We start from the raw sequence: 20,631 nt of genomic DNA, 5'->3' as shown, positions 1-20,631 counted from the left end.
ATCAAATACAGCCCATCTGGTTTCACCTGCACCTACAGCTACACCCCCTATAAAGGACAAAGCACCTGCCAATATAAATAGCCCATGTCAGCAAAAACATAATCCACCACAAGACATGCCAGGTGGGGAGGTCCCTACTACTCAATCTAATATAGGGAAAAAAAACCTTAAACTTACCCCCGGAGGTTTGTCCACTTGTGGTTGTTTTAGCCAGGGTACCAAAGTTGGGCAAAGATGAGGTTGAAACCCCCACCAAACTTTGGAATAGGGTCGTACATTGGTTAAACACGAACAGACCCCTGCCCCCGCATCTTGTTGGTAAATTACTTATGATTCGGAGGGGTTCCATGGGTTGGTCATCTGACAAAAAATATAAGGGGCGACTGCATTTTGATCAATTTTAACAACCCTAGAAATGTTGATTATATTTGTAACTGGAGATACCCTAGTACAGGAACGACTATTCACTCTCTCCCATTGACCTACTTTTATCCCCCAGGTTATTTTACCCCACAGTTAGATGGTTGGACATTGGTACAGCGGAGCGGGAGGGGACCACCTCAGGGGGGATGGCATATGCCCCCCCTTCACATGGACACTTTTCTCAGTCACAACCGCTTTGATTGTCTGGAGGCTGTGATTGACTCGATGATGGAGTAAGAGAATTGAATAATCTGCCTTCCCCTTCGGGTGGTTGCTCTCCCAATTCATTTACATTACGACAGTCCGTGGGGCATGAGTCCTCAAATTTAGCATTAAACATTCTGAGAAACTCTATTATTGGACCTAGCCAGGACTTAGGTGAAACCCCATGTGTCCCAATTTCCGATAAGGCTCATAGTAATAATCCCAAACTTGTTTTGTGGAATGTGGCAGGTCGCGAAACAAGCTTTCATTACCGGATTGGAATAATTTTATTAATGGGTATGACATATGTATGTTTCAGGAGACATGGAGCCTTGAACCTCTATATAAGCAGGGATTTTCTTGTTTTTATGTACCTGCTACCACGGTGGGGCGTGGTCGTCCCTCTGGATGGCTTATGGTATGGGTAAGGGTTGATTTTAATCTCAAGATTACTCACCACACTTGTTCATCTTTGGATATAATGAAACTTTCCATTGGGGGTATGAATGGTGTCCCCACTTGGGAACTCTTTAATGTATATGCTAGAGGTACCCAAGGAGGGGCTAAATCCACTACTATTGATATTTTAACTGATCTGCTTAAAATGTGTTCCCCTGACTCTGTAATTTTGGTTGCTGGGGACTTTAACTGCTCGTTTGAACCTTTGGCAGTAGATGACATTCTTGGAGTGCATGAAGATAATGCCCAATGGGGCGTTCCGCCCCTTTTCCTCTCGCCTGTGAGGAGATGGTCTCCAGTAGTTATTCAACTGAATGATCTAGCGATTGAAACAGGTCTAAGAGCTGTGAATGGTCACACCAGCTCCGATGCTCAGGGGGCAAATACATACAACAGAGTATTGTGTGAGAGTAGAATCGACTATATAATGGTAGACAGGAGAGCATGGAAGTCAGTGGTGGATATGGTCATTATACCATCAGTGGAGAGTGACCATAACCCCTTGTCCCTCACACTAGTGGATTTGTGGCAGAGAAGGGAACATACCCCATCAAATAGTGCGAGGCTAACAACCAAGCGAACTATACCATCCAATTGCAATAGATTCCTCAAGTGGCCTAAGTTTAGTATGGACGAAACCAGACTGAGTGCGCTGGATGGAATCCTTAGTGAGCAGTCCCAAAGGCTTTCTGCAGCATGTAATGGTGCGGCTGGCCCTGTAGAGGCAGAAGCCATCTACACTGATACTATGGACCAGAATGGCAAACTGTTTATAGTTCCAGGGAAAAAGAGTTCGACAACTGTAAAACCGGTGCAGAAATGGTTTGATAGCAATTGTAGAATGATGAAAAATAACTTAATTCTTGCAATCAAATCATGTAACCCAGTAGCTATTCGGCTGGCCAGACTGCATTATAGACAAGCTATAACAACAGCTAAAAGGGAGTGGGAAGAATCCCATTGGGAAAGCCTTAGAGATGCAAGTAAAACCAAGAATGGTGATCTATTTTGGGCCTTAGTCAGAAGATCGAATGGTTGTGATCCTGACCAAATCCCCAACCATATTACAGATAATGAATGGTTTGAGCACTTTAGTAAACTCTATGGTGGTAGTGAACTGCCCGGAACAGCAGGGCATTTGAGCGGTGCCCTGGACGTTGGATCTGGACATGCTCCTCTCACTAGAGTTGATAAAAAAGAGGTCCTGGCTGCAATAGCTAAAATTGTACCTGCTAAAGCCCCAGGGCAGGACGGTGTACCTGGCGACCTTTTTAAAGCCAATCCTGATGGTTGGGCCATTTACTTTGCAATCCTGACAAATGCTTTGCTGGAAGGTTCACCTGTCCCAAACTCATGGAAGGCGGCAGAAGTGATCCCTATTTACAAGAAGGGCCCCAGGGAGGACCCTGCCAACTATCGCCCAATTAGTCTTATAGATGTGGGGCAGAAATTGGTTGGCAGGGTACTCTTGGAGAGGATTCTTTCTTGGGCTGAGGATAATAACATCATCTCACCCTTTCAGGCAGGCTTTAGGGCTTGCACAGGCACGGTAGATCAAGCGTTTAGGCTGGTGCTCTTACACTGGAAGGTGGTTACCATTGGCAAAGGCGGTCTTTATTTGGCATTTATTGAATTGAAGACCACGTTTGACCTGGTCCCCCGAGACCGCCTCTGGCTGATCTTGGAGGAGATGGGGATTCCTTTACCAATTTTGAATCTCCTGGCACGCATGCATGATGGTACCTACGCCCGTATTAGATGGGGATCACAAGAGCAAAGAAATGATAGAATCCCCGTGATTCCAGGGGTATGCCTGGGCTTTGTGATAGCCCCGACACTTTTCACGTTATTTGTGAAGGGTGTAGTCTCTTTTTTGCTAGAAATAAACGCTGATGCCCCGGTCCTGGCGGGTGATAAAGTCCCTGCTCTCCTCTTTGCGGACGATACGCTGTTGGTATCAAAAACTCCCGCAGGATTGCAGAAGTTGCTGGACCGCTTTTGTCTGTTTTGTAAGCTTAGGGGTCTTGTCATAAATACCTCGAAAACAAAGCTCCTTTATTTTAATCCTAGTAGGTCATCCAGATCCGCCCTTTCCTTGGACAGGGTGTCACTGGAACTCGTAAAAGAATTTGACTACTTGGGAATTAGAATTTCGGATAAATTAAAGTGGCAGCCACACATTCACAAAATGGCATTAAATCATAAAAGGGTAGTTGGAGTTTTAGGGCGAGAACATCGTACATCCATCTCTAAGCCCATTGCTCCCGCTTTGGATATTTACGCTGCAAAAGCAGTGGGTTGCGCCCTTTATGGTGCAGAGATGTGGGGCTTTGAGTGTGTTGATGCCCTGGTCACTTCAGAGAATAAGTTTCTTAGGGAGCTGGTATCGCTTCCAAGGGGTACTCCCATCATACCACTATTGAGTGATCTGGGTCACCGCTCTATCTAGGAACTAGCCAGGTTACGCCCTCTTTTATACTGGGCTCGGTTATGGCGGACACCGGAGCTATCAAGGTATTTAGATGGTTTGAGAGAAGTTATGAATCTCCATGGTGCTCATAAAATTAGCTGGATTCGTAATATAAAGAAGCTCCTGCGCGAATCTGGCTTGCCAACTGACTGGGAGCCTGGGGTCTCTTTATCCAAGACTGAAACTAAGCGAGCCTACTGGACATGGGTTGATGATCAAGAACAAAGGGACCCAAACCAAGGTAGGCTGACTGAGGCATTTAGACAACATAAATTAAAGCCTCTCTTGGAGTCCTACTTGGATTTCATTAAGAAACCAAGAAATAGATACCTTTTCATCCAGTTCAGGTTGGGAACACTCCCCCTCCGTGATTACACCTGCAAGTGGAAGCCCCCGTACCAAACCTCTTCTGACTGCTCAATCTGTGAAGGTATCACTGAAAACATCCCTCATGTCTTCTTTGTATGCCCAGCCTACGCAAACCCCAGGCAGAAATGGCTCAAACCTGTGTGTCTGTTGCTTGGAACCAGGGACCACTCCTCTGCACTCAGAATACTCAAGGCTGACACTAGTACAACCTTAGTGTGTGGGGTGGCCAAATTTCTTAGTTGGGCCTGGCTGATTAGATTGAAGGCTATTAGATGATTTTAGTTTTAGCTTTTTTTTAAAAAATATTCACAAAGCTGTTAAAGTTTAACATGTTTTTTAAAATATTTATTGAAATAGGAATGGTCTTTTATTATAATCTCTTTTTAAAAAAATGTAATGCTAATGAATTGTGGTTTTATATTTCTATGTGCTTTTATGATATTCTGTATATCGAAATAAAGCTTTGATGATGATGATGATGATGATGAAATCGAGCCAAATGTCAAGTCATGGACCATTAAGTGACTAAGGGTCTGGTTTTGAGTTTAGCAGACGGGTTACTCCGTCAGCCTTGATGAAAGTCCCATCAGTACTGTTACAAGGGCCATAGGATATAATGCACTTGCGATAAGGTGAATCGGATATAACTGTATCGTTGTGATGGAGTTACCCATCGGCCAGGCTCTAAAGCAAGCCCTAATTTGCCAGCAAGAGAGCTCATTCGGTTAAGAACTTTCCATTCGGTTTAGCTTATTTGGATGATTCTGCTAAAACAGCACTTCTTGGAAAGAAGTCAAATACTAATGTGTGCTACTCTTGTTTTGAACAGGAACAGAAATTCTTGGCAAATCTGCTCGTGTTATATACTCCACGCTAGGAGTGTGCGTGTGTTTCGCAGTTGGCTACATGGTACTGCCCCTGTTTGCTTACTTCATCCGAGGCTGGCGAATGCTGCTCCTGGCTCTGTCCATTCCTGGCTTCTTCTGCATCCCGCTGTGGTGGTGAGTAGACCAGCGTGGCCAACCTTGGCCTTCCAAATACTTTCTCTGAATGACGGGCATTTGTCGTGTTTGGATTCGGAAGTCAACTGAGAATTGTCATAATATTTATATTGCATGATGCAATACATACTACTGTATTTCAATTTTAAAATAAAGTATGGATTCGAGGATTCCAAGGTTGGCACAATTGATTGAAGGAATGTAGGCATGTCATAATAAAGTTGAATATTTTCCTGGTTCGAAGGCCTGTCTTTCGTGGTTCCTGTGGTGTCACCAGGAGCTGGGCGACACCTATTGTATGTTACGCACAGGGGTAAAGTTGAAGACCCCGCGTGCGTGAGTATAATGAGTACGGGCAGAAATATTGAATAAAAAGCCCAGGGAGCCAGGCACGTCTCAGTTTAGACCACTACCGAAACTGCGGTGTGCGTGTGGTCCTTTGGTGCATACTTGCAGCCTACTCCTCAACACCACAGTTCCCTTGCAGATGTTAGGATGAGAAAGAAAGGATGGATGACTAAAGAGAAGGAGCGCCTGAGGCGAGCAGTGCGAGTGGTGTGGCGGTATGTGGTGAAGGTGGAATTCATAAAACCAGTTTCTGGAGGTAACTGAAAAAGACATGGTAATTCTAGAGTTTGCATACTGATGTAGTGAGGTGGCAGAGAAAAGCTGTTGGGCAGTCCTGTACAATAATTCTTAAGGTAGCAGAAAAATGATCTATTGAGAATAGTGTGTTGGAACAAAGAAAGAAATGTATTCCACCAGGTGGTGTTAGGGGAAAACTGATCCAGTTAGCACTTCAGGGTCTGTGAGGGGAGTCTTTAACAAAGGGAAAACTAAGACCGAATTCTTGTGGACCAGTTATGGAATGTGAAGCAATTGATTGAAGGCAAAAGGAAGCAGAAATATGTGAATGTGCTGGGCAAAACATGGAAAAATGTTGGGTTAAATTTCACTATCCCATAAATTTCATGAAAGAAAATGGAATTTTTGCAAGGGTCTTGGTGGGTTAATTTTCGTAATGAGGGGAGGCTATATTCATGAGTGAAATTACCACCAGAAGTTCCATTGAAGTTTCACCTCAGGTTTGTTTAAGCAAGGGTTCCCCAAATTGTTGTAATTGCCAGTGATGTACAACTGACATCAAGTGACCATCTGTCTTTTCTGACTAAGAATGTAATTCAAAATGTCTGTGTACAAATCCAAACCACAGACAAGAGTGTGTAGGTTGGTAAAGGAGGCCTTGCAAATTACTGTAAGTTGTGTGGGCACATCACTACACAAAAAATGAAGGGCCTTATTTAGATCTCAGTGCATGGAATACTGCGTCACAAACATGACGGATATCCCGTCTGCCGTATTTAACCTCCATGGAGTATAATGGGATCGTGATACGGCTGACGGCATATCCGCAACGTCTGTGACTGAATTTTCCCCTCTGCCAAGATCTAAATTAGGCCCCAAGTCTCTGGTGTGTGTTTATGCCAGTTGAGCAGATTAAATGAGGCTGGGATGCGTTTGTTATTATCTTGGTTAAAATGGAGAATCCAGAGGAAGAAAAGAGTACAAGAAGAAAGTGAAGAGATTGATTAGTTCCGTTAAGGCAAGGTGGTTGACTAAAATGTGGTGGCAGGGTTAAGGTTAAGTTGGGTAGACTGCTGGATGGTATTTTAAAAAGTGAGCCCCGTTTTTTAGTGAATGAGGCGAAAGATAATTTTCTGATGCTGAATAAGGGTCAAAGTGTAACAGATGTCATGTAGCTTTGCAGAAAAGAGACTTGCGTAGGCAGGAGGAAGTAAAGTTGGTAGAGGTGAGCTGAACAAAGGGAATAGTAGAGCTATGCGGGTGAGTGATGAAGAGCTGTTGAAAAGACAGTGTGAGAAAGTGACTGCGTAAGAGGGTGGTATTGCAGAGCGTAATGGGGAAGTGGAATGTGGGGTGGGTAGGATGAGTGCTGGATAGTCTTATTGGGGTTGTGCGTGGAATGAAATAACAAACTGCTTGTGTTAATGTGTTGGTCTTTAATCTGTGTTTGGGGAACTGTAAAGCAAGGATGTTATTTTGTGGCTTGTTTCAATTCTGGTGTGATTTTAGGTTGGCCCTGTCTCCTTTAAAGACATCTTGGAATGTTGTGTAAGTTGATTAATAAACTTTCCCACTTGAATTCTCTACTGTGCTCCTTGGACCACACAAAGCACCATCTTGAGTCACAAGAATAGATACTAGAACGGTTAATGATTTTTAGATGCAGTAAGCATTGAAGGAATAGACTTTGGAGCCAACAAATCTAACTGGCTGCTAGAATGACTTTCCTACCTCTTGGTCTCCACAAGACGTTGCTTGAGATGAATTTATGTGTTTATATGTTGCAATGTTTGTGTATATATGTTGCGGCTGAGGGTTATACTTCAAGTTGGCAGGGGAGTTGCTTATGCAATAAAGGAGTGTCTCAACAGACAGGTACACTTCAAGCTTTAATGATTATCTCAAACTGATCTTGGGCTCTGTATATTTCATTTCCTCATAACCCTGGGCGCTGATAAAGAAGCAGACACTGGTTCTTTTTTAAGAGGGTGTGAAGGGCCGTAAAACGTATTTTACAATAATTGTTTATTAGAATGATACCTTTACTGTGTAATTATTTTTTCTCCCTTCAAAAGGGATAGCATTTGTGCACAAGGCCAGCTGTGAAAGATGCACACAGCAAGCAATGTATTTCCCTCAGGTTGCACGTTTCATATTCCCCTTTGATCTAAATTCTTTTTAGGTTTGATGTAGGGGTACTTTGTCCTCTCATGTCACACACAATCCATGTACTATACAAGAAGGGACCAGTCGTTTGTTATGGGAATTTGCTGACTTTGCCGTGTACCTAATTCTTTGTAAAGCTGCAGATAAGCAGGACATATAAGCAAGGGAGTTGGTGAATCCTGGACAAAGCAGAGCATACAGGCCAACAGACCCGATTCAGGCGGCGAAGACTCCTGATGTTAAAGCAAAAAATGGCTCTAAATCAACTTGCTCACACCTGACATTGCCCCACTTCAATATAATTCAATGGGGAAAATAAAAGCCCCAATTATGTTTGAAAAATATCCCTCTTTCTTTTTAGGTCCAGTCTGGGCAGCGTATGTGCTGCTCTGCGAGGCATCCTGTTCCTCGATGTCCAGGCCTCGAAAAATCATAAACCTGAAGGTCTAGTGACTTAAATAATCTGCTCTACCTTTTTGAAATGCTCTTGGACCATAAACTGGTTTCAAATTATGTGAACGTGGGCAACTATTTTAATTAATTGAACTGCCATTTTCTTTGTTATCACATATTAGAACACCTTCCAAATGTGCGAGATCGGCATGTGTGCTGATCAAAAAACTCTTTTGCTTGAATAGGCTAAACTTTTTTTCCATATATAATTCAAATCTAGCCAGAGGATACACCTGACCCCTGACTTGCCTCTTAGTTCATTAACAGCATTGCCATCAGGGCGGGGGCAGTAATGTTTCTCAAATCATGTTTAAAAACTATCACTTTTAACGCCTAAACTGCAGCGGTTTTTCCTCCACGATGCGGGCGTCCAAACGGTGGGCGGGGCTCCGTTGGCCGACGGCAGCACTAGGGAGGTAGTGCTCCCGTCGGCCAACGGCTGACGGGAGCACGCAAGGGGTTATTAAATACATAATTAAAAGCATGAAGTGGTAGCACACTGCCATTCGTAATCAGTAGATTTTACATTGAAATGGCCACAAACCTTCCCACTGACTTGTGGTTTTACTGATAAAACTATATAGTGTACAAACAATAAGGTTTGGAAATAGTGTTTCTGCAAACTAGTGTAATTTGTATATCAGCAAGTAAAGTTATCTGGTTTGTTTTGCTCCTATTTAACTCTTTCGCACTTCTTATTACAAAATAATGTCTTTCATAATTCCTGATAGTTTCCGAACTATGTGTAATATTAATTAACAGGCTATTCATTCAAATGTTATGTTTAAGAGAAAAATAACTGACATCTTCAGACAGCTCACTTGACAAAAACCTCTAACTATAGTGAGAGAGAATAAAATAAACTCAATTTAAAAAAGACAAACTGACATTTGACCTCTTTCCTTGAGCAGACAGCAAATATGTCAAGATGAAAACAAGATTTAATGGCATCTTTATTGCTCATTCACTTTCTGAATGAACAGAACACATGCTTCTTTCCAACATTCATTCACTTGCCTGATGGGACTAGTAGGTGCTAAAAAACGCTCAACCTGATAATCTTGCAATTGTGAGTGGGTGAGTTGATTTTTTGAGGCGTGACGTGGGCTTTAAGCACCAGCCTTCTTTTCAATTGGCTTCCTCTTACTTTTCTTTGTAAATGGCAGCTTGTGATTGGCCAATAGGTTTAGTAGTCCCTCCTTTTGAGCTTTCGAATCCTTCCTTTTATGAGGAATGCCCCTGATACATGTGCAATTATGCTTCACGATATTTACCAAACTTCAAGCGCACTTCTTTTTAGGTTGACGTACCTCTGCTCATGTTCCTGCCATGAATTTAACCTTGTGGTTGCTTCATTTGTTTGCGCAGCATAGCCGCTCTTAATCTCCCTCTGCCCTTCCCCACACCACCTACCCCCTCCCACAACAGTACATGCATGCCCCTGCACCCCTCCGAGGTATGATCCCTTGAATTTGTGTCTTCCTTTCACTTTTGCCTACTTTCATCTGTGACATCCTTTCACATGAGTCATTCACTTTGCCGTGCGTTGACTGTACACTGTTTTACCAGGTGTCCTATTTTTTTCACATGATCTACTTGTTTGTCTTCCAGGCTATATCCACATTATGTCCAGTCTCTTACCCCCCTCCCCTTTGCACCCCCTATTCTTCCACCCCACTAATTTCTCCTAAAATCCATCCTCATCCACGTGCCCTTCCTCCTCCTCGCATTCCTCTTGGTAGCCCTTGCTTCCTTGTATGTACAAAATTACAGATACCTGAAAAGGAACAAAACAGATGGGGCGGAAAAGCCCAATTACAAGATGTCACTTTTCAGGGAGGGGGTGGTGTCAAGGGAGCTGGGGCGGGGCTTGGGAAGCTTCGGGAGTTTTACTCAGGTGGATGAGTCAACCCGGAAATAAAGCATTCTGACACAAGTGAACCTGGAAAGACATGTATTAAAAAATCGCAAGTGCTTCTCCCACACCTCAAGAAAGCGCATTATGTGGTTCACTTTTAAGCCAATGGATATAATAAGGAAAATAACTGCAAGTCCCAGAATGAAATGCGCTTATTAATTAATGGGTGAAATGCCTCGATAAAGGTCTCAACATTGTTTATTGATTTGGATAGTCTAGACAGCCTGACTTCAGAGTACATATAAACTCGTAAAACACAGTGACGAGGATAGGCGTGCCCTCTGCTGGCAGTGGCTAGGACTTTGTAAAATGGCATCGATTTTTATGAGATTGGCAGGTATTTCATAACCTTTTTTCATGCAAAGGCCTACTCTCAATTGGAAAAAAAATGAGTTACTGCCAGGAGTCTGGTACAAGCTGAAAAAAACTCCTGGTGAGACACTTTCTGTTAAAACTAGCTTTCCGTAAGCAAAAAGTAAACACAACGTTAAGATATGTTTTGAATGTCACATTACAAATGACACTACCGTAAATTAAAGTGAGCACTGGTTGGTTCAGCATGTGCACTATTTTGTGTTACTGGTGACTCTGGCTGGAACTGCACATGCACTATTTTTGGGTTTCCGTTCCTCCATGGTTGGCACTGCACATGTACAATTTTGGCCCCAGGAGTGGCACACTGCACTTTTCATGACATCCAGTTGTACGGTAACTTTAGCAGCAGTGGAAGAGTGAAGGTGGGACAGGCCTAGGCATGATCAGATCAGTGATGGGTGCACCGAGAGAAGTCTGCCCTCTTTTCACTTAAAGGAACAGGCCTCTGCTTCATTTGTTCGATGCCTCGTCAGGTGTAGTAAGCGCTATATAAAGGCAATTGAAAGCAGATGTTTAATCGGGGTGACAAGCTCGCCTTAAACTATGTCAGTAAAGTTTGTGGTCACCAGTGGAAAGAGACCTTCTGAGGTAATGTGCCACTTTTGTGAACAAGTATTTGTAATTCAAGAAATCTTGCATTTACGCAACTTTGAGCTATTGGCATTGTAACTGACAATGCCTTTAATTATGTTTTGGTTTAAAAAAAAAAAAGGCATTTTATTTACAATTCTAATCGAATAGCTTAAACTCTCGCAAATGCGAGACCTATTCCATTCCAAATGCTTTTTTGTAAAAGATCCCTGTGCCGGGCTTTCTCTTTAATGGCAGCCACGTCCTTTTCTTTAGATGACCAGTGTCTAGAGACAGGTGCGCAGCTGCAATTAAAGTGAAAGCGAGGTATGGGATGCTTTTACACAAAAAAAGCATTTGTTTAGGTTGTCAAATGTTTTTTTTGTTGTAAAAGCCTCCCATACCATGCTTTCACTTTAATGTCTGCCAAGCACCTTTCTCCAAGACGCGGCTTGTCTTAACAAAGGAGCAGCCTCCATTAAAGTAAAAGCATGGTCTGGGTGTATTTTAAAAATAAAAAGCATTTGTTAAGCAGCATAGGGTGGGTTAGGGAGAGCTTGTTGTACTTGCAAAAGCAGCTAAATTAAAGACCTTAAAGAAAATAGTCATCACAGACTCTACGTAAAACAGACTGTGTAACAACACAAGTAAAAAGTCCTGTCCTCATGGGAGGGTACAAATGCAGACAAGGCGTTACTAAGGCAGGGCTAACAGGCCTTTGAACGAATCAGAAGCAGCCATTTAGAAAGGACAGTAGAAGTAGCCAGTTGAAAAGATGGGTGGAGGGTTAGCCAAGCTTCACGTCCATGCCTGAATACAGCATGCCTCGCAGAGTAGCGCATGCGCTGCCCAGGCTCGACCTAAAAATGACGTACTATCTGTATCAAAGGGTTGCATCACGGTATTTAGGCATCACAGGGAGAGTCAAAAGCCGGGCCTGCGTTCACTGCAGATATTTGTAGACTGTATTATGGTCTAGGAGCAGAGGGCTAGTTCTTTTCATTTTACCACTATTTGTTTTAAGTTTAAATCTGGGGTTAACCAAGACCTTTTGATTTTACTAAAATATGTATAATATACTTACTTAAAGGGACTTTCAGTCTATTGTTATTTCACAGCATATCAGATAATCTGTCCATTTGAAACTGTTCTGTTTTAAGTTCTCCTCTTTTTACTTTTTTTTCTTTCCCCCTTATTTCTTTCTTTCCTTCTTTCTCCCTAATTTCTTTCTCTCCTTCTTGCCTTCTTGCTTTCCCACATCTTTGCTTCTCTTTTTTCTTTCTTTCATTTTTTTTAGGTCTCGCCTATTATACCCTGCAGGGATAAATAGGCGAGATTATAGTAAGGGTAAAAGAAAAGTGTACCTGGCCTGCGGATCGCGCACAGTTCATGTGAGCTATACGCGTGCACAGTGCCAGCCAATTCACACACCACCATTTGTCTGAGCGTAGGCATCAAACTTCAAAGGAATGCCCTCCCGCTCCCCTGCCACAGAAATGCCTAGAGCTTTTTTTTTTTGCATCCATTTCGAAGGGAAGCCGTGTTTTGCTCGGCGTTCTCTGCACCTTTCTCGTTTTTTTTTCTGGACGAAAGTGAAATCCTACCGTGCTTGTTTACAGTAGCCTTGCTTCTCAAACTCAAATGCTGTTGCTGTGTTGCCATCTCTCTAGGGACACTCAGCTTGAGAACACTCGACTTGCTAGCTGCAATGCTACACCCGCTTAGCTTTGCCTCTAGATATGTTGATCCCTCGCAGACTGTGCTGACTCTGCCCCTCCTGATTCTGAAACTGACCAACACAGTCACCACACAGTCTCTTCTCTCTGTCTTATGATGTCTGCCCTGCCACCATTTACTTCAGACCCTCACCCTCACACACCCTCATACCCTCTCACCCTCACACATTCTCACACCCTCACCCACCCTCACACTCTCACCCTCACACCCTCACCCAACCTCACCCACCCTCACCCTCCCAACCCTCACTCACCCTCACCCCCTCACACCCCACACCCCCTCACCCCCACACCCCCTCACCCTCATCCTCACACCCCCTCACCTCCTCATCCTCACACACCTCCTCACCCTCACACACCTCCTCACCCTCACACCCCTTCACTCTCACACCCCATCACCCTCACACCCCCTCATCCTCCCTCTCACCCTCACTCACCCTCTCACCCTCACACACCCTCTCACCCCCTCTCACCCTCACACCAATCACCCTCACATCCCCTCACCCTCCCATCCCCTCACCCTCACATCCCCTCACACTCCCTCACCCTCACACTCCCTCACCCTCACACCCTGTCTCCCTCACACCCCTCACACACCCTCACCCTCACTCACCCTCACCCACCCTCTCACCTTCACCCATCCTCTCACAATCACACACACTTTCACCCTCACACACCCTCTCACACTGACCCTCACACCCCCTCACCCACCCTCACCCTCACACCCCTCACCCTCACACACCCTCACCCTCACACACACCCTCACCCTCAAACCCCCTCACCCCCACACACCCTCACCCTCACCCCCTCACACCCCCACACCCCTCACACCCTCACCCTCACACACCCCCTCACTCTCACACTCCTCACTCTCACACCCCTCACTCTCACACCCCTCGCCCTCACACCCTCTCACCCTCACACACCCTCTCACCCTCACACACCCTCTCACCCTCACACACCCTCTCACCCTCACACCCCCTCTCACCCTCACACCCCCTCTCACCCACACACCCCCTCCCCCTCACACACCCCCTCCCCCTCACACCCCCTCACCCTCACACCCCCTCACCCTCACACCCTCACTCACCGTCTCACCATCACACACCCTCTCACCCTCACCCCCTCTCACCCTCACACACCCCCTCACCCTCACACCCCTCACCCTCACACCCCAACACCCTCACACCCCCTCACACACACGCCGTCACATACCCTCTCACCCTCACGCACCCTCACACCCTCTCACCTTCACACACCCTCTCCCCATCACCCTCACCCTCCCTCCCCTTCATACCCTCTCACCCTCACACCCTCACACACCCCCTCTCCCTCACACCCCCTCACCCTCACACCCCCTCACCCTCACACCCCATCACCCTCACACCCCCTCACACCCTCACCCACCCCATCACACCCCCTCACCCTCACACCCCATCACCCTCACACCCCCTCACACCCTCACCCACCCCTCACACACCCTCTCACCCTCACACACACTCACCCTCACCGTCACACCCCCTCATCTTCACACACCCTCACCCTCACACCACCCTCACACTCACAACCCCACACCAACACCCTCACAACCCCACACCCTCACACACCCTCACGCCCTCCCCCTCACTCCCCCTCCCCCTCACACCCTCACACCCCCTAACCCTCACACCCTCACCCTCACACCCCCTCACCCTCACACCCCCTCACCCTCACACCCCCTCACCCTCACACTCCCTCACCCTCACACTCCCTCACCCTCCCACACCCTCACACCCCTCACCCTCTCACTCCCCCTCACACCCCTCACCCTCACACAACCTCACCCTCATACAATCTCACACACCCTCACCCCCCTCACCCTTACACGCCCTCACCCCCTCTCACCCTCACACACCCTCACTCACCCTCACCCTCACACCCCTCACCCTCACACCCCCTCACTCACACCCCCTCACCCTCACACACCCTCACCCTCACACCTCTTCACACCCCCTCACCCTCACACACCCTCACCCTCACACACACTCACCCCTCTCACCCTCAAACACCCTCATCCCCTCTCCCCCTCACACACCCTCACACCCTCACCCACCCCCTCACACACCCTCTCACCCTCACACACACTCACCCTCACCGTCACACCCCCTCATCTTCACACACCCTCACCCTCACACTCACAACCCCACACCATCACCCTCACAACCCCACACCCTCACACACCCTCACCCCCTCCCCCTCACTCCCCCTCACCCTCACACCCTCACACCCCCTAACCCTCACACCCTCCCACCCCCTCACACTCACACCCCCTCACCCTCACACTCCCTCACCCTCCCACAACCTCACACCCCTCACCCTCTCACTCCCCTCACACCCCTCACCCTCACACAACCTCACCCTCATACAATCTCACACCCCTCACCCCCTCCCCCTTACACACCCTCACCCCCTCTCACCCTCACACACCCTCACTCACCCTCACCCCCCTCACCCTCACCCCCCTCACTCACACCCCCTCACCCTCACACACCCTCACCCTCACACACCCTCACACCTCTTCACACCCCCTCACCCTCACACACCCTCACCCTAACACACCCTCACCCCTCTCACCCTCAAACACCCTCACCCCCTCTCACCCTCACACACCCTCACTCACCCTCACACTCACACCCCCTAACCCTCAAACACCCTCACTCACACACCCTCACCCTCACACTCACAACCCCTCACCCTCAAACACCCTTGCTCACACCCCTCACCCTGACACCCCCTCACCCTCACAACCCCTCACCCTCACACATCGTCACAAACCCCTCACCCTCACACACCCTCTTACACAGGCCCTCACACACACTCTCACACCCTCACCCTCACACTCTCTCACCTTCACACACCCTCACCCCATCACCCTCACCCTCCCTCCCCTTCACACCCTCTCACCCTCACACCCTCACACACCCCCTCACCCTCACACCCCATCACCCTCACACCCCCTCACAACCCCACACACCCCCTCACACACCCTCTCACCCTCACACTTACTCACCCTCACAACCCCACACCCTCACCCCCTCACTCCCCCTCACCCTCACACCCCCTAACCCTCACACCCTCACACCCCCTAACACCTCACCCTCACACCCCCTCACTCTCACACCCCCTCACCCTCACACTCCCTCACCCTCACACACCCTCATACCCCTCACCCTTACACGCCCTCACCCCCTCACCCCCTCACCCTCACACACCCTCACTCACCCTCACACCCTCACCCTCTCACACCCTCACTCACACCCCCTCACCCTCACACACCCTCACCCTCACACACCCTCACCCTCACACCCCTCACACACCCCCTCACCCTCACACACCCTCACCCTCACACACCCTCACCCCATCTCACCCTCACACACCCTCACTCACCCTCACACTCACACCCCCTAACCCTCAAACACCCTCACTCACACACCCTCACCCTCACACTCACAACCCCTCACCCTCAAACACCCTTGCTCACACCCCTCACCCTGACACCCCCTCACCCTCACAACCCCTCACCCTCACACATCGTCGCAAACCCCTCACCCTCACACACCTCTTACACAGGCCCTCACACACACTCTCACACCCTCACCCTCACACTCTCTCACCTTCACACACCCTCACCCCATCACCCTCACCCTCCCTCCCCTTCACACCCTCTCACCCTCACACCCTCACACACCCCCTCACCCTCACACCCCATCACCCTCACACCCCCTCACAACCCCACACACCCCCTCACACACCCTCTCACCCTCACACTTACTCACCCTCACAACCCCACACACTCACCCCCTCACTCCCCCTCACCCTCACACCCCCTAACCCTCACACCCTCACACCCCCTAACACCTCACCCTCACACCCCCTCACTCTCACACCCCCTCACCCTCACACTCCCTCACCCTCACACACCCTCATACCCCTCACCCTTACCCCTTACACGCCCTCACCCCCTCACCCTCACACACCCTCACTCACCCTCACACCCTCACCCTCTCACACCCTCACTCACACCCCCTCACCCTCACACACCCTCACCCTCACACACCCTCACCCTCACACCCCTCACACACCCCCTCACCCTCACACACCCTCACCCTCACACACCCTCACCCCATCTCACCCTCACACACCCTCACTCACACTCACACCCCCTAACCCTCAAACACCTTCACTCACACCCCCTCACCCTCACACACCCTTGCTCACACCCACTCACCCTCACCCCCCTCACCCTCACAACCCCTCACCCTCACACATCGTCACAAACCCCTCACCCTCACACACCCTCACCCCCTCTCACCCCCTCTCACCCTCACACACCCTCACTCACCCTCACACCCCCTCACTCACCCTCACACCCTCACCCCCTCACCCTCCCTCACCCTCACATCCCCTCACACCCCCTCACCTCACACACCCTCACCCTCACATCCCTCACACTCACATCCCCTCACCCTCACACTCTCTCACCCTCTCACCCCCTCACCCTCACACATCCTCACACCCCCCACTCACCCTCACACACCTTCACCAGCATAGCATAATAAAACATAGCATAGCATAACAAAACAAAGCATAGGATAGCAAAACAAAACATAGCATAACAAAACAAAACATAGCATAGCAAAACACAACAAAGCATAGCAATACACAACAAAGCATAGCATAACAAAACACAACAAAACATAGCATAGCAAAACAAAACAGCATAACAAAACAAAGCTTAGCATAACATAACAAAGCATAGCAAAACAAAACATAGCATAGTAGAACAAAACATAGCATAATAAAACACAACAAAACATAGCAGAACATAACAAAACAGCATAACATAAAGCAAAGCATAGCATAACAAAACATAGCAAAACACAACAAAACATAGCACAGCATAACAAAACACAACAAAACATAGCATACATAACAAAACATAGCATTGCGAAGCATAGCAAAATATAGCATAGCATAACAAAACACAACAAAGCATAGCATAACAAAACAAAGCTTAGCATAGCATAACAAAACATAGCATAACAAAGCATAGCATAGCATAATAAAAAATAGCATAACAAAACATAGCATAGCAAAACAAAGCATAGCATAATAAAACACAACAAAACATAGCATAGCATAACAAAAAATAGCATAGCATAACAACGCATAGCATTGCAAAACACAACAAAACATAGCATAACAAAACACAACAAAGCATAGAATAGCATAACAAAACAATTCATAAGATAGCAAAACTAAACCTAGCACACCATAACAAAACAAAGCATAGGATAGCAAAACAAAACATAGTTTAGCATAACAAAACATAGCATAGCATAACAAAACGTAGCATAACATAACAAACCATAGCATAACAAAACACAACAACACATAGCATAACAAAACATAGCAAAACACAACAAAACATAGCATAGCTTAACAAAACATAGCATAGCAAAACAAAACATATAATAGCATAGCAAAACCTAGCATACCAAACACAACAACATAGCATAGCATAACAAAACATAGCTGTTAGACGGACCGGGAGGGTCGGCCGAGAATTAGGGGAGAGGTCTCCGGGGAGAGCCGTCTCCAGCGATCGTACAGACGAGTAACTTCCCCCCCACAGATGTACACCACACAAGGATAAGGTTTAACGTTCTTTATAAGCAATTCTTTAAGTACTGTGAAATGGTACAAGGAGGTCTGGACTCAGGGGTCCCCTCGGTTCTAGTCTCTTGATTGGGAAAAGGGTAGCGGGACAGTCTTGTTACCAATCTGGTAGATGAAATAGCTCACAATCCTCGAGCTCGGCGTTCTAGATGATCGGGCCGCGGCGGAGCCAGCAGGTCCCGGGATGGTTGAAGGTAGCGACGGTCCGCGGCGGAGCCAGCAGGTCCCGATGAAGGTGGTGGTTACAAACGGTCCGCGGCCACGCCAGCAGGTCCCGACGACGATGAAGGTTTCAGAAGGTTGCGGCAGCGCCAGCAGGCAGGACGATAGTTCGCAAGGCGGGACTACGGCAGCGCCAGTAGTCCGTCAAGGATGAGTTCTTCACTGCGTCTCTCGACTCCAGGATACAACTGCCTTCCTGCTCTGGAGCTGCCCCAGTTATAGGTCTGGTCCCCTTTGATGTCCGGACCCTCGCACTTGGAGGTCGGGAGGTCCGGGATGAGGGAGTCCAGACACCCAGCAGGGGGGTGGAGCCAGTGCCCGGGGGAGCCGGGGGCGATCGGCACCTGGCGGGGGAGAGCCATCAACACCTCTTTCTCCCATTGACCTGCCAAGTGGGCCGCTCACCTCCTGGGTGGATGGTGGTGCCGGGATGTCGGGGCCTGGCCAGGCCCAGGGTTAGGGTCGATCGGAGGCCACGCGGCCTCGTGGTGCTGTGTCCAAGATGGCACCCAAGCCGGGCGAGGGGGCCGGTAGTGATTCGGGTCCATGATGTGGAGATGTCCAGGGGCAGGGGTCCCATATGAGACGGGAGACGGGGTGGTTGTTGCGTGTCACACCTGAGGAGCCGGGCTCGGGCCCGGTCGTGCGGGGAGGGAGCAAGCCCTTCACGTGGCCTGTCCAACATGCGTCCCCCCCAGCTGAAGGCGGGGAGAGTCACCCATCCTCTTGGGGACTCTCCTCGTCGAGGCGGAAAAAGCGGGACAGGCCATCTGCGTTGGCGTGATCCTGTCCGGGCCGATGTTCCACGGTGAAGTCCATCCCCTGCAGGGAGATGGACCAACGCAATAGTTTGGGGTTTTCCCCCCGCATCTGCATTAGCCATTGCAGGGGCCGATGATCGGTCTGTACCCGGAAGTGGGTACCGAAGAGATAAGGCCGGAGCTTTTTGAGGGCCCACACCACTGCGAAGGCCTCCCTCTCGATGGTGCTCCAGCGTTGCTCTCGGGCCAGGAGACGTCTGCTGATGAAGGCCACTGGTTGGTCAAGTCCTTCGGGGTTCAGCTGGGACAGGACTGCCCCAATGCCATGGTCGGAGGCGTCCGTTTGGACGATAAATTCCCGACTGTAGTCGGGGGCCTGGAGCACAGGGGCGGAGCACATGGCGGCCTTCAGCTTCTCGAAGGCCGCTTGACAGTCTGGGGTCCAGTTGACCTTCTTTGGTTGGTTTTTGGAGGTGAGTTCCGTGAGGGGCCCCACAATGCTGCCATAGTCCCTCACGAACCGCCGGTAGTAGCCTGTGAGTCCCAAGAAGGCGCGGACCTCGGTCTGGGTGATGGGGGGCTGCCACGACTGGATGGCAGCGATTTTGAGTTGCAGCGGGGCCACCAGACCGCTTCCCACCTGATGCCCGAGGTAGGTCACGGACCCCTGGCCAATCTGACATTTGCTGGCCTTGATCGTGAGGCCGGCTCGTTGGAGGGCCTGCAGAACCTCTCGGAGGTGGTTGAGGTGGTCGGACCAGTGGCGGCTGTACACAGCGATATCGTCCAGATAGGCGGTGCTGAATTCTTCGAGTCCCTCCAGGACCTGATTTACTAGCCGCTGGAAGGTTGCTGGAGCATTCTTCATGCCGAATGGCATGACCTTGAAGTGGTAGTGGCCATCAGGGGTGGAGAAGGCAGATCGTTCTTGGGCCCGGGGTGTGAGACCGATCTGCCAGTAGCCCGCTGTCAGGTCGAAGATGCTGAGGTAGCGGGCAGCTCCCATGCGGTCGATTCGTTCATCTGCTCGGGGAATGGGATGTGCGTCGGTTCTGGTGACCGCATTCAGGCCCCGGTAGTCGACGCAGAACCGGAGCTCAGGAGTGGTGCCGGGGGCGGCCGCTTTGGGGACCAGTACCACTGGGCTGGCCCAGGGGCTGTCTGAGGGCTCGATGACCCCGAGCGTGAGCATCTTGGACAC

The 20,631-nt window shown here is 48.7% G+C and overlaps 1 protein-coding gene across 1 annotated transcript in view; it reads left to right on the top strand.

The window, feature by feature from the left end:
• LOC147702976 (solute carrier family 22 member 4-like) overlaps window positions 1–20,631 on the top strand; it is a 400,838-nt gene that overhangs the window by 226,348 nt on the left and 153,859 nt on the right. The window contains exon 4 of the mRNA XM_086931556.1: window positions 4,755–4,926. Within this exon, the coding sequence (XP_086787682.1) occupies window positions 4,755–4,926 (172 nt within the window). The remainder of the gene's footprint in view (window positions 1–4,754; window positions 4,927–20,631) is intronic.

This window comes from Lissotriton vulgaris, chromosome 7, assembly GCF_964263255.1.
Source record: "Lissotriton vulgaris chromosome 7, aLisVul1.2, whole genome shotgun sequence".
Classification (NCBI taxonomy): Eukaryota; Metazoa; Chordata; class Amphibia; order Caudata; family Salamandridae; genus Lissotriton; species Lissotriton vulgaris.
The sequence above is the reverse complement of the archived record's forward strand: the minus strand, read 5'-3'. Positions and strand labels throughout refer to the sequence as shown.